The following is a 12812-nucleotide window of genomic DNA, read 5'->3' on the forward strand; positions in this document are numbered from 1 at the left end:
TTCCTTCCTTCCTTCCTTCCTTCCTTCCTTCCTTCCTTCCTTCCTTCTTTCCTTCCTTCCTTCTTTCCTTCCAACCTCTCTTTCTTTCTTTTTATCACTACTCTAACTTTTTACCTCAATCTGTTTGGAAGTCCCATGATAAGACTATAAAAAAGGCAATAGGCCAACACAAACAGAAGCATAGATGCTGTGTTTCTCAACAAACAGCTTGAAGCCATGCACTTAACAAAGCCAGTCAGATCAGATGGCAACAAAAGAAGGGACAGGCTAGAAAGTGTGCAGGACATAGACTCATGGAGTTGACTGTGCGACCTTTTGAAAATTACTGCTCAGTGTAATCTCTACCAGGTGGAGATGTAGTGACTGTAATTACTACATTCTGCTACAGCTCAATTATTTTCAACTTTTAAGAATGCACAGTCAGGAGATCGTTTGTTTGTATGTATGTTTTCTTTTGTTAAGACCTGCAGTGAAACCCTAAAGCAATGAAAGGATAGAATGAAAGAATAATGTATAAATAGAACTCACAGGGTTCATTCCCTTAATCACAGAGAGACAATGCTGAACTGATATGACTATTAGTAAATGTGGTGAGGTTAAAATGACCCCAGATTTATTCTATATGGGGCAAAACAAAATAAAACAAAAACCTGAGAAGTTTTTAAAAAGCAATTTCCCTCGTGCTTTTTTTTTTTGTTATTATCTTAGCTTTTTTTTTTCCCTCAGTATCTTAGCTTTACTCAAATTCTCCTCTTCATTTTCTTTCTCATTCCCACATACTTTGTGTTTGGACCTTTAAAGGCTGTGGAAGGTAAATGTCATCATTCTGCTCTTTGGGTGAGTTACTTTATTAAATGAGTCACAGTTAATCAATTTGTCCAGACCCTCAGTACAAGGTGCTATGTTTGATACTGCAGGATCTCTTGTGTTTTTCTGTTCCACAGCAGTGTATTCAAACCTTGATTCGATTTTAGGAATGAATGCCGAAACATTTAAAAAGAATTCACAACTAAATCTGTTGGGAGCAAATCTCCCAGGCAATGCACACAGAAGAGACCCAACCTGAGTCAGGACAACAGGTTTCCTTTCACCTTTTCTTTCACCTTAGTTCTGAAGCACCTGTTCTTATGTCTTGAGGCATTTCCCCAAGAAATGCCTTTCTGTAAAGCTGGCAACACCTTACATATTCACCCTTTTTGATTCATTCATTTATTCCACAGATATTTATTAAGTTTTGGTTCTGTGCCAAGGCACAGGACATACAAAGATAAATTTGACATAATTCCTGTTCTGGGAAAAGCTTTAGTCCAGGGATATAAAGAAATGTAGAGAATAAGGAAAGAAAGAATGCCCTAGAATGGGGCTCTCTGGTGTACACCTCATTGTGTAAATGGAAAGGTTCTTCAAGGCAGCAGTTATAACCATGAAGGGACTCTACACAAATCACAGAGACCCCTGATTTTGTTTGTTTTAACCTCTTATCTTTCTTCGTTGGTCACAAATGAAATCTTGGGATTAGAAGTGATAAAATGATGTCCCTGCATTTTTTTTCTGGCATGGGAGATTCAACACCAGAATGCAGATTTCTAACTTTCTCTGAAACACTGGAAGTTCTACAAACCTAGTTCTACTTTCCCACAAGACAACTAGAATTTGGAGTTGTGACTTTCCCTTTTAGTTATGGAACTCACGTTCTAGTCCTTCACAGTCATTTCTTCCAAGACTCACAATTGTCATTTTTTAACACACTTTAGTTGTCTTTCCTTTCACCTGGCTTTTTAACCTGTCTGTACTGGTATACACATAAGTCATGGAACATATGATGCTGAAGAAGAGCTCCTTGAAATAAAGGAACTATTTTCATATCTTTAGCACAATGGCTCGTTCACATTAGGATTTAATAGCATATCTGATTATATAGTAACACATGTGAGTTATTAAAAGAGAGCAGCATCTGTGGTCTAGTCACCTCATGTATACAAGGCTCTACAGTACAATAGAATAAAAGATATTACAAGTAGAGAAAAACACCTGTTTTTTTTTTTTTTTTTTTTTTTTTTTTTTTTTTTTTTTTTCTGTCAAACTCCTAGAAAACATGCCAGTGCTGACCTAGGGTTTCTCAACTGCATCCATTATGGAAGGAAATCTCTCTTCTTTCTCTACAGGAACCTCTCTACATTTCTTCATGTGGTGAATTCATTTTGTCATGGGGTGAACACCTGTGTGACTATTTAAAAACCACAACACCAGGTGTGTGCCAATGAGTGTCTCTCTCCTTTGTGAAATGTTCTTCGCACTGATTTCTCAGCAGGCTGGGTCGGGAAAAAGCCTTCAAACTGAATGTAGAAAAAGGTCTTAAAAGATTTTTAAAAATCTATCTATTACAAGTGCATGCACTGAAAATATTGCAGCTAACTTATACAAACAGTTCTTCATTTTATCAGATCCTCTTGTTTTTTACTATTTTACTATGATGAGAAGAATGCTGGCATCTCTGGGTATGCCACTGAAAGTTTATCATAAAAGAGGAAATTTTGAAAGGCCTATACTAAAACCTAAAAATTTGGAAGATGTTATATTATAAACGCTTAAGAATATTTTTAAAAATAAAGATTGGTTTACCTTTTGTTTTGTCTAAGGGTCTCCGTTCCTCTTTTCCAAGAGATAGCTGCCCTGGGAAAAGCATTTGGTTTGCATTCGATAACAATATCCCCACCAACTTGAACAAACGAATTTTTTTTAACTGGACTTTTGGAGAAATCTGGAGCTGAGGCTAAAAACAAAATTAAAAACAAAATTGTTTAATTACTCAGTTAATATATAGTGACTCCAGGAGTGACTCGCTATGTTAGACAGAATCTAATATTTATAGCTGTAACCTCTTTTCAAGTTACTTTGCTCAAGGTGTTCTCAGACCAAATATTGACTTAACATTTTAGAGTTTATGTTTTGTTTGTAAAATGAAGATGACAATAGATATTACCTTAGGAAGTTAGTGTGGCGATTAAATGACGTAACAGTTGCAGGGAACTATAGTATAGTGCCTGGCACAAAGTATAGGCTCAATAAATGCACCTTATTTTTGTTTTGTTGGTGGTCATTGCAATAATAAAAGTAAGTTGGTAGGGAGGAGGCAAGTTTGACAAAGTCACTTTTCTGATAGCATTTGCAATAAAGAGGATTAAGATGGTTTCATAAGAGGCCAAAGAAGGAATTTTAATCCTGACCAGGAAAGTCTATTCCAGCCAAAATAATGATCATATATGTCATATATATAGATGACTAATCAGAAACACACACACATACATACATATATACCTGTATACACATACATGTATACCCATATATACATGTATACACATACATGTATATGTGTGTGTTTCTGATTTATTATATATGTATATAAGTCATGAAACACATGATGTTGAAGAAACACACATACATGTATACACACATATATATATGATTTATATTATATATATATCAATGTGATTTAGTTCAGTGGTATTTTATTTCAGTTAACACTGACATAAATCAGAAATATTTTATTGCTATTAGCAAAAAAAAACTACTGAAATAAATCGGAACTACTATATCACTATGTCAGCTTTTTACCCACTAAATAAATGTTGAACAAATGCCAGTTCCTAAGGACAAGAAATTATTAGGCTATCAGGGTGCATCTAAATGTTTCCAACTTCATGAATGTTGGAATCCATGTGTCCGATCTCCATTTCTAACCTAAAGCTCAAGTGAACTGAAATTCTTTCAGATAGGCCATACTTTCTTGCTGCTGGGCTTTTCAGATGTTGCTTCTCTGCCCTTCACCTTACTGATGCACATTTTTACTTCTGACCTTAGATTAAAGGGAATGTCCTCAATTTAGGTTATGTTCAACTTGTCATGTGCCATAATAGCAACTCCTCAATTCTTAGCCATAAGAATTGCCACATTTTAAATCTGACACTTTTTTTCTCCTTGAAATTATAGGTTGAGTGAAGATGAAGATCACTTCATCTTGGTATGGCTCAGTACATAATAAATGTTCAATCAAACAGTAGTGATAGAAAAACTGAACAAATGAATGAGTACTCATCACCCATAAGCTCATAAAACTTTGTGTCTTGTTGTTTGATTCTTCCTCTCTTTTATCTCCTTTGTTCTTCCTACCACTAAGAAAGCCTTGGCTTGGAAACTATCAATGAGTCATTTATTGCGGCAGATACCACTGGCTGGATTTCCCAAAATATCATTCTCAAATTGCTTTAATCTCAGCACTTTCCACCATAGGGACTTATTTTTCTACCTCCTCTTGATGTTTGGATGGTCATGTGATAGAACTCTAGTTAATGACATAAAAACGTTTGCTGTGGAAGCTAAGGGAAATTCTGCTTTTCTAATAAAAGAGATAAACGCGATTAGTTCTGTAACCTCTCTCTTCTTCTGCCTTGAGCATAGACATGATTTCTATAACTAGAGCAGCCATCTTGAAACCATGAGGCTTTGATTCTGAAGGAAAGGTGTAAAGAATAACATTGTCAAGTTGAGGTGCCATACCCGGCAGCCAATGACCCTCTTGTTAAGAGATAAAATAAATCACTGTCTCTTTTAGTCACTGTGAATTGTAATTTTTTTATTACTTTTTAATTAGTGGCTGAAAATATTCCCAATAGATATTCTTTGAGTTATACTCAAAAATTCATGCTAGAATCAGCTTTGGAAGAGCTTTCTCTGGTTTGGATGCAACCAATAATGGGTTTTTTTCTCAAGCCCCAGTGCATTGCCCAAGCAGGATAATAATTACCACCTTGAATTTTTTAAAAAGCTAATTTAGACATTTCCCATTATATGATGGGACAGCAATTTCTAATTTACAAAAAAAAAAAATGGGTTGGGATTATGTATAATTATAGTTTGTTTAAATGTCATTTTGAATTTGTTGGTTGTAACTGAATGACTTACCTAAAACTCTCAATTCAGCATTTGCATAAATTATCTGATATTTGTTTTCTGCAGCACATTGGTAGACACCAGAATCTGAAACATTCAGCATCGTTATGATGAGTGTCCCATTTTCTATTTGAATTCTCTCCTAATAAAGGAAAAAGCATATAAAGATGCTAGTATGTTAATATAGCATCCTCTTAACCAGGCTATGTTATTAAACAACATTTGTGTATATCTATGAGATCTGATATTTTGATGTATTAATACACTACTAGATCCTGAGCAGCATTTTTAAGTTTAAAAAATGAAAATATGTTTAGGATAATGTTAGTGGTTACTAGTGTGTTTTATGTCATCTCATTTCTTTGACAATTGACATACTTTGCATAAAATGTATGTTAACTTTCTGTTATTTGGTATACAAAATAATTTGGAATACTCTGCCATCCTAATTATTCCAAAAAACACGGTTAACAATAATGTTAGATATGTATATTATGACTAGAACATCGCCTTGGCTTTCCATTTTCCAAAAGTTTCAAAAACATTTGAAATGTGATGATGTGATAATTTTCTAATTGAGTCCTGAGTTGGAGTAGCTAAATCCTTCCTTTCTACAGCCTACTATAAAGTGTGCCTGAGCAGCCAAAATCTGTTACAGAACCCCATTTGGGGTATAGAAATACAATTTCAAGTGTACATAATGACATAGTTAATAGTGCAAATATAACTTAAGACTAAATATTTCAAGGTATGTATTATCATACTCTAAGGAAAAGGAAAACAGGTTGGAGGAAACAGAATGCTATATACAAAAGGCATGCAGGAAAAAATTTTCACTGATGCTGAAACAAAGAACAGCGTTATATTCAGCTTCCAAACAACAGATGTTCTTTGTGTCTCTGGCTATGCCTACATGTGCAAAGTAAAATGGAGAATTAACACAATTATCTGGATAATGTATTAGGTAAAAAACAACTCTTTCATTTCCTAGGTGTTGTAGAAGAAAGTATGCTTTAAATTGAGAAATATGGATAACTGCCTTTGTTATTTACTTTCCTAGGACAGTCATCAGTGTTCATAAAAGCAAGATACTGGGTAGTGACTAAGAGATTGGGTCCTGATATCAGACCTAAATAAAAGTTTAAAATGCTAATTCTAACATTTACTAGCTGCTGTGTGACCTTAAACAAGTGGCCTAACCTCTCTGAACTAATTTTCTTCATCTATATAAAAGAAGAATAACTGTATCTCTCTCATAATGTTTTCATCAGGGAGATGATGCAATAAAATAATGCATGGAAAAATATTTAACACAGGGCTTGGCTCATATGAGAGTTCAATAAAAATTATCTGTGTCAATGATGACAATGATAATGATATTTAAATGTGAATCTATTACTGACTAACTGTGTGATTTTGTGAAAGTTATTTGTCTTGTCTACACGTATTTTTATCTTTTGAAAGATGGGTTACTTTGCAAGTTTATTTAAGGATTAAATAAATCAGTGTATGCATCCTTTCCTGGAACATACTAAAGACTCCATTAATATTAGCTGTTTCTGTTAGTTACTAGTACTGTTAGTAACAAAATTTACCTAGCAGAGTAGGTAAACTTTTAATATCAACATAGTTGCTTACCTCTGGGTTGAGTCGTTCGCCATTTTTTAACCACGTGTACCAAGGGTTTGGCTTTCCACTAGCTTTACATTCCCAGAGCAAGTTGTCATAGATAGAGAGGTATGTGTTTTGGATTTTCTGTTCCCATTCTGGAGGAGCTGTTTCAAAAAGTCAAGTGCAACTGTTTGGTAAGGCAATTATCCAAGACATTATGTTACATTCCAAGGGTTATAGAGATCAGAAGGACAAGGCTAACTGGGTCCAGTTGGATTGCACACACATGATTTGAGGGACGGGAAATGCAGGACCTTCAATGTGGGGTGACAGAAATCCTGTTGCAAATATCATTGGGCATTTGGCTCAAGTTAAATGTTTGTCATCTGTCATTTTGCTGCACATGTATAACAACTTGGGAGCTGTGGGAAAAGGGCAAAATGTAGAACAGGGCCAAGGAATAAATCCGTGCTAAATATTAGAACATAGGTCAGGTTAGAAAACATATATCAAATCTGAACCTGTGTAATAAATCTGAAAGTTCAGTGATTATATTTGTTCTAAACTAAAAGTAATAAATCTGTATCTATTTCAGACACAATTACAACTCAATACCTTGAAGCATAAATCAAACATGAGCCTCCTTGCATTTTGGTAGAAATATAATCCAGTATTCTTTTTTCCTAGATAAAACTCTTGACAAGGAATGTGAACATTTGGGGTTTTATACAGGTTCAGTATCTTACTTTAATTCTGGGTGTGAGTTTTACAATTTTCTTTAATTTGAGGAAGTTCTTCATAGTACTGAGGCAACAAGCAACTGGCATAATTGATGTGAAAGTAAGATTGCATTATTTTTACCATCATTTTTGGAAACAGGCAGGTTGGAAATTAAATGTTTTCACATAAATATCTCTTTCATAAACTGACTGGAAACTTCCTGGAGGTGCCAATTAATCCCTCTCCTTTATTTAGTTCTGTCCTTGGATATATAGAAGTATATGACGCTTCCTTTGGACTTTCAGGCTGTGGCAAGCCAGATGTTTTATATTTGTAACTGCACTTAATTCCCTCTATAACCTTTCAGTGGATTCTTGCAGAGATGTTAGGTAACCTGTTCAAGATGACATGGTAGAAAACAGGGAAACCAAAAATTGAACCCTAAAAGCAGAGCCTAAGTAAAGGGCTTGAGTTCCACATGTTTATTCGACAATGCCAAGGGAAAAGTATAAGGAAAAAAAGATAGTCATAGGAAAGGAAAAAAAAGTCAATGCAAGGATGTGTTATTGAGTTGACCACCAACATGATTCATTTTTCTCCATCTTTTGCCAACTTCAAAGCAGTCTTTACGAGCTGTCTACCCAGGAAAATAAAGGGGGATCATTTAGTTCCCATCCATGGTCATCTAATGGTAGTACAGGTGTAAACTACTGGCACAGCCAAACTGTGCATGCTTAAATGCTGAGTAGACTTGCGAAGGAGCCAAAGAAAACCCAGAACAGAAAACAAGATGTACTTAGTAGTTTGGCACCTGAGACAACACTCTTTCAGGTTACACCTACAAAACACAGTGCTGAACTGGTCACTGTAGCAATGGCTGAGGTAAGAAGTAGGATTCAAAATCGTATACAATATGAAACCCAAGTCTGTCTGATTTCTAGTTTTTCTGCTGCAAAACCTGCCTTCACCAAGACAGAAGACCCTTCAATGAGCCTACGAATGAGTAAAAGAAATTATTATATCTCTGGGTGGTGGGAACTAAGCTTAGGATTACCTCTTGTAGAAATCAGGACAACTTCCAGTTATAGAATATGCTTCCTGCAGCCTTGAGGGACAAATCAAGGTAAAACTTAGAAGAACTAGGTATATTGATGAAATTGAGTCATGTCTCTGGGTATTATTAACAAAATTATATAATTCATAGGTATTTGTTTAGAAATTGTCCTAATATATGTTTGACCTGGGAAAAGAAATGCATGCTCATACATAATTTTACATAACTTAAAAAGGTTTCAGACATATTTGATTTTATGCTTAATGCAATAATTGTAGCTTTAGAACACATTTATTTATTTAATGTGCACATTCTTTGGATGATTAAAATTCTGGAGAGCAAAGTTTTAAATTTTCAACTAGGTAGGAAATTCATGGGAGAAGATGCTTAGGATTTTGGGTCTACCACAGAGGTTTGAGTTTTAGATATTTTTTCTGCCATGTTGACTGGTTATAAAAAGCCACTTACCTCCTCTGAACATGTTCTATTTCTATGAATAATACTTTAGAGATTTTGTTTGGAGATTATAAAAATACAATATAGATGGATATATAATATTACTTGGCTCTGAATTATAATGTAAACACAGCAATATAACTTAGACTGAGAGATTCTTTTCTTGAATTTCTCAGTTATTCAGCTCTGAGGTAACTGAGTCAGTAATCCTCTTTTCTTTTGAGAGAACTTCAGAAAGTAAATTAATACGTGACTTAGAAGCATAATGATTATGTTATTGACCAAGTATCCATTATTTCCGCACAAAGACCATTTCAGGCTCATTAAATGGCTAATTTGGTTGTGGTGAGGTATAGTACAATGAACTTACACCACCATGTTGAAATGCTATGGCAGAGTCCAGTTTCAGAAGACCTTTCAAGGTTCTGATCTTGAATCTGACAATCACTATCTGTGATATCCTGCACAATTAACTTGAGTTTTTTTTGCCTATAGTATTACTGAACATTGTTTCTACCTCTTAAGATTTATCTTAAGACTTCTACTTCTTAAGATTAAGAATTCTTTAAATGACTATTTGTAAAATTGCTATGTAAGCTAGCATTTGCCACATCAGTATAGAGAAAAGTACTTTATCATTGATTTCCAGTTTATGGATACCTTTGTGTTCTGGTTCACCTCTTGATTATATCTTTGTCTATTATATATAAAATGGAAAATATTTCTTTAAAACTAGCCAAAGCCTTCAATATCTTCATTTTACTAAAACTCCCATTTGTATCCTATTTTATTTACAAAGGATGCTAAATTCCAAAGACTTTCCTTTAAAGTGTAGGTACTATTGAAAAAAATATATTGTTTTTCTTGGCTAGCTTTGCTAAAACTGTAAGAGAATAATGAGTAGGAAATTATATTCTATATATAAAATAGTAGTTTTCATTGTAGTGTAAAGTTGGAAATTCTTAAGAAAATGGAAAATAATATTACAGACACACAATATGTTCTCCCCACGGGCACTCAATCAACATTCCAATGGGATAATTACAGTATCTTAGATTTTCCTAGTTATTACACACACATATTTTCTCCAATTACTTTATCATTGATTATAAACACATCACATAGGAAAGTATTTTTGGCCATATATCAATACTTTTAAAAAATTATCTAATACAGATATATTAAATTTATCAAAGAAGTTAAAGATATTTTAATAGTATACAGCATTTTGAGAATTCTGAGGTATATTTTATTGTTTACTTAATGTAAGTAAGAGAAAATTTCAATCCTGGATGAAAGAAGACATGAAGACACCTTTTAGATAATACATGCATTCATCATCTCTCTTAAGTTTATGAGAGCTTTTTGTAACTGAGACAAACATAATTTTAAATAATGTAATCACCTTATTTTTATATTACCTACTTAAGGGTAGACAAAATATGAAAAATAGAAACAAATATTATAAACCACCATGCAGTATTTATTATATTTTTCATATCAATTTTGTCCTTCATTTATTTATTCTACTTAGAATTAGAATCAAGATTGCTATAATCTACTGCAGAATGTTTTATGGGAAATATATGGAGTTTATGCTACCTTTTATTATAAACTTTTATGGCTTTAATATGACACTGCTGATATTTTCAAGGCAATTATAATAAACAATAGCATTCATAGACCATGCTAAAATTAAAACCATATTTTAAAGGTGGTCATTCCCAGCTGCTAATCATTGTATTAAGCATCTAAACCTGGAAATATGCCTTCCTTATTTCTCCCATGACACTTTTGCACAACATGCTAATGACTTCCACAATTTATTACGAGGGGCATTACCAAATATTTTATATACATTTGAAATTCAATTAGCTCACCATAAAAAATGAGTTGACCCTTTGCAAGGTTTCTTCCTCGAAGGTTACTTGCAATACACTCATAAAAGCCTTCATCTTCTTGTTGAAAGTTCGGGATTTCAAGGATAGCTTGGGATTTGCTGTACTTGACTTTCCCTGGCAACGGGCTCCCGTCCAACCTTCTCCAACTAATATCAGGGACTGGACTAAACAGTTATACCTCATTAGAATGGAAGATGGTTTAGTCTTTATGACAGCAGAATAAAAGAAGAGCATCCTTACAAATAACTCTCAAGAAAAATATTCTATCAATCTGTTGTATTATGACTAGTTTCCAGATCATGCAATCATTCACCATTCACTCAATCAGTCATTTATTTAACACTTTATTAAGTGCCTGCCATATGCAAGTCACTGTGCTATGTTCAGGGAAAATACTGGTGAATAAAATAGACATGTCCTCTGCCTTTATGTAGCTTACAGACTAGTGGGAAAACATACCATAAACAAATAATAAAAACAAGTACACTTGCAAACTGCAATAACCAAAACAAAAGAAATAGGGTGCAGAGATAGTAACAAGATTATGTCAATTTATTATAGTGCTCGAGGAAATTATTTGTGAGAACATGATATTTAAGACTAGGCAGGTTATATATATATATATATATATATATATTTATAGTTTCTAAGGCAAAAATGTAAAGTATTCCAGAACTAAACTGGTACTAATAGATAACTGAAGACATGTGATGAGTGAGGTAAATTATCCAGGGAAAACAGCACTATAAAACATACCCATATAAATGGGTAAATAGGTTCTATGATCCTCAAAAAAGTACTTATTTATACACTATTTTAAAAAAATAAAATAAAGATGGATTTACATCACACCCTGTCTCCTGTTATAAAGAATTTGTAAATAATGTTACCTTATGAATATGAATTTAGTCTACTTTCTCATATCTATTATTTTTTGTCTAATATGGGTATCTTTTGAGGGAGCAAAAACACATGTTATAATAAATGAAACTAAGTGTTTAACAATAAGGAATGAATTCAGAAATTAATGGTTTAGAAGGAATAATGTAAGAATGGGCAGGCTGCAAGCAGAGTTCCAGAAGGAAAATATTCACTACTAAACTAATGATTTGTAATACGAATCCCCAGTCTGTTCACATTAATATCTCTCCTTTCCTCCTGTCAAATCATTTTTCATTCCCTTATAGATTTTTAGATGATTTAAATAATTCTATTCTAATTATATTTCAAATTAATAATAATAATGGTAGTAAGTCATTTTGCAAAGTCAATTGGTAAACCTTGAAGAAGAGGCAGAATTTCTTCAAGTCAGCAGAAGGAATGTGGGAGACTCATCCAATTACATGCAGTGTTTGGCAAATAAAGATTTGGAGAGTTTGAGCAGTAAACAACTGCAGAAAGCTGGGGATGTCTCAGTAGAAGCTTCAAGCAAGAAAACTTATGAAGCCTTACACATTTTTATTGGAAAAAATTATGATCCTCTTGTGTACATCAAGGATAAAGTACAAGGATAAAAATCACATGCCCTCAAACATATTTGTCAGAAAATGTGCTACAAATCAATGTTTGATTCATCTATTATATTCAGAATGAACATATAATTACAGTGAAAACTTGAATTTTGAATTGTTTTAAGTACAAAATATATTAATTATTATCATATAGTAAGTTTTTGTCCTTTTAAAAAGCCTTGGCACTTACCACAAATTTAAATTGACATTTCAGTAAATTGGTATATTCTTGGCAACAATTAACCTCAGATAACTGATGTTCTTTTCTATTCATTTTATGGCATACTAACCAATAAGAATGAAATTCTAGAAGTAACTTTATTCACATAGATATTCACAAAGTCTAGTGAATTTTATAGGATATGAGGTATTATTCAAGTAAAAATACTTATGTTGTATGTATTGCATGTGAAGTTTTTATCTATAGGTAGTTGTGATATAAACGTCTTTTATTTTATTTTATTTTCTGCTCTCTGCTTATTTCTAGTTTTCATTATTTTCCTACAATGAGCATGCATTACCAGTGTAATAAAAATTTTCTAAGGAAGTTTTTTTACAAAGAAAAAATAGAGCTCTAATATTTGTCTGAATTCATGATCCTTCATCTTT

At 33.3% G+C, this 12812-nt stretch overlaps 1 protein-coding gene across 11 annotated transcripts in view; it reads right to left on the reverse strand.

The window, feature by feature from the left end:
* CNTN6 (contactin 6) overlaps window positions 1-12812 on the reverse strand; it is a 307467-nt gene that overhangs the window by 72065 nt on the left and 222590 nt on the right. For 7 of the 11 annotated variants that reach the window (XM_026446866.2, XM_026446862.2, XM_026446875.2 and 4 more), the window contains 4 exons: window positions 10672-10856; window positions 6589-6725; window positions 4963-5092; window positions 2623-2773 (listed from right to left, as the gene is read on the reverse strand). In XM_026446866.2, coding sequence (XP_026302651.1) covers window positions 2623-2773; window positions 4963-5092; window positions 6589-6725; window positions 10672-10856 — 603 coding nt within the window. The remainder of the gene's footprint in view (window positions 1-2622; window positions 2774-4962; window positions 5093-6588; window positions 6726-10671; window positions 10857-12812) is intronic. The other 4 variants (XM_026446867.2, XM_026446865.2, XM_026446876.2 and 1 more) reach the window with 3 other exon arrangements.

This window comes from Piliocolobus tephrosceles, chromosome 2 (genome assembly GCF_002776525.5).
Source record: "Piliocolobus tephrosceles isolate RC106 chromosome 2, ASM277652v3, whole genome shotgun sequence".
Classification (NCBI taxonomy): Eukaryota; Metazoa; Chordata; class Mammalia; order Primates; family Cercopithecidae; genus Piliocolobus; species Piliocolobus tephrosceles.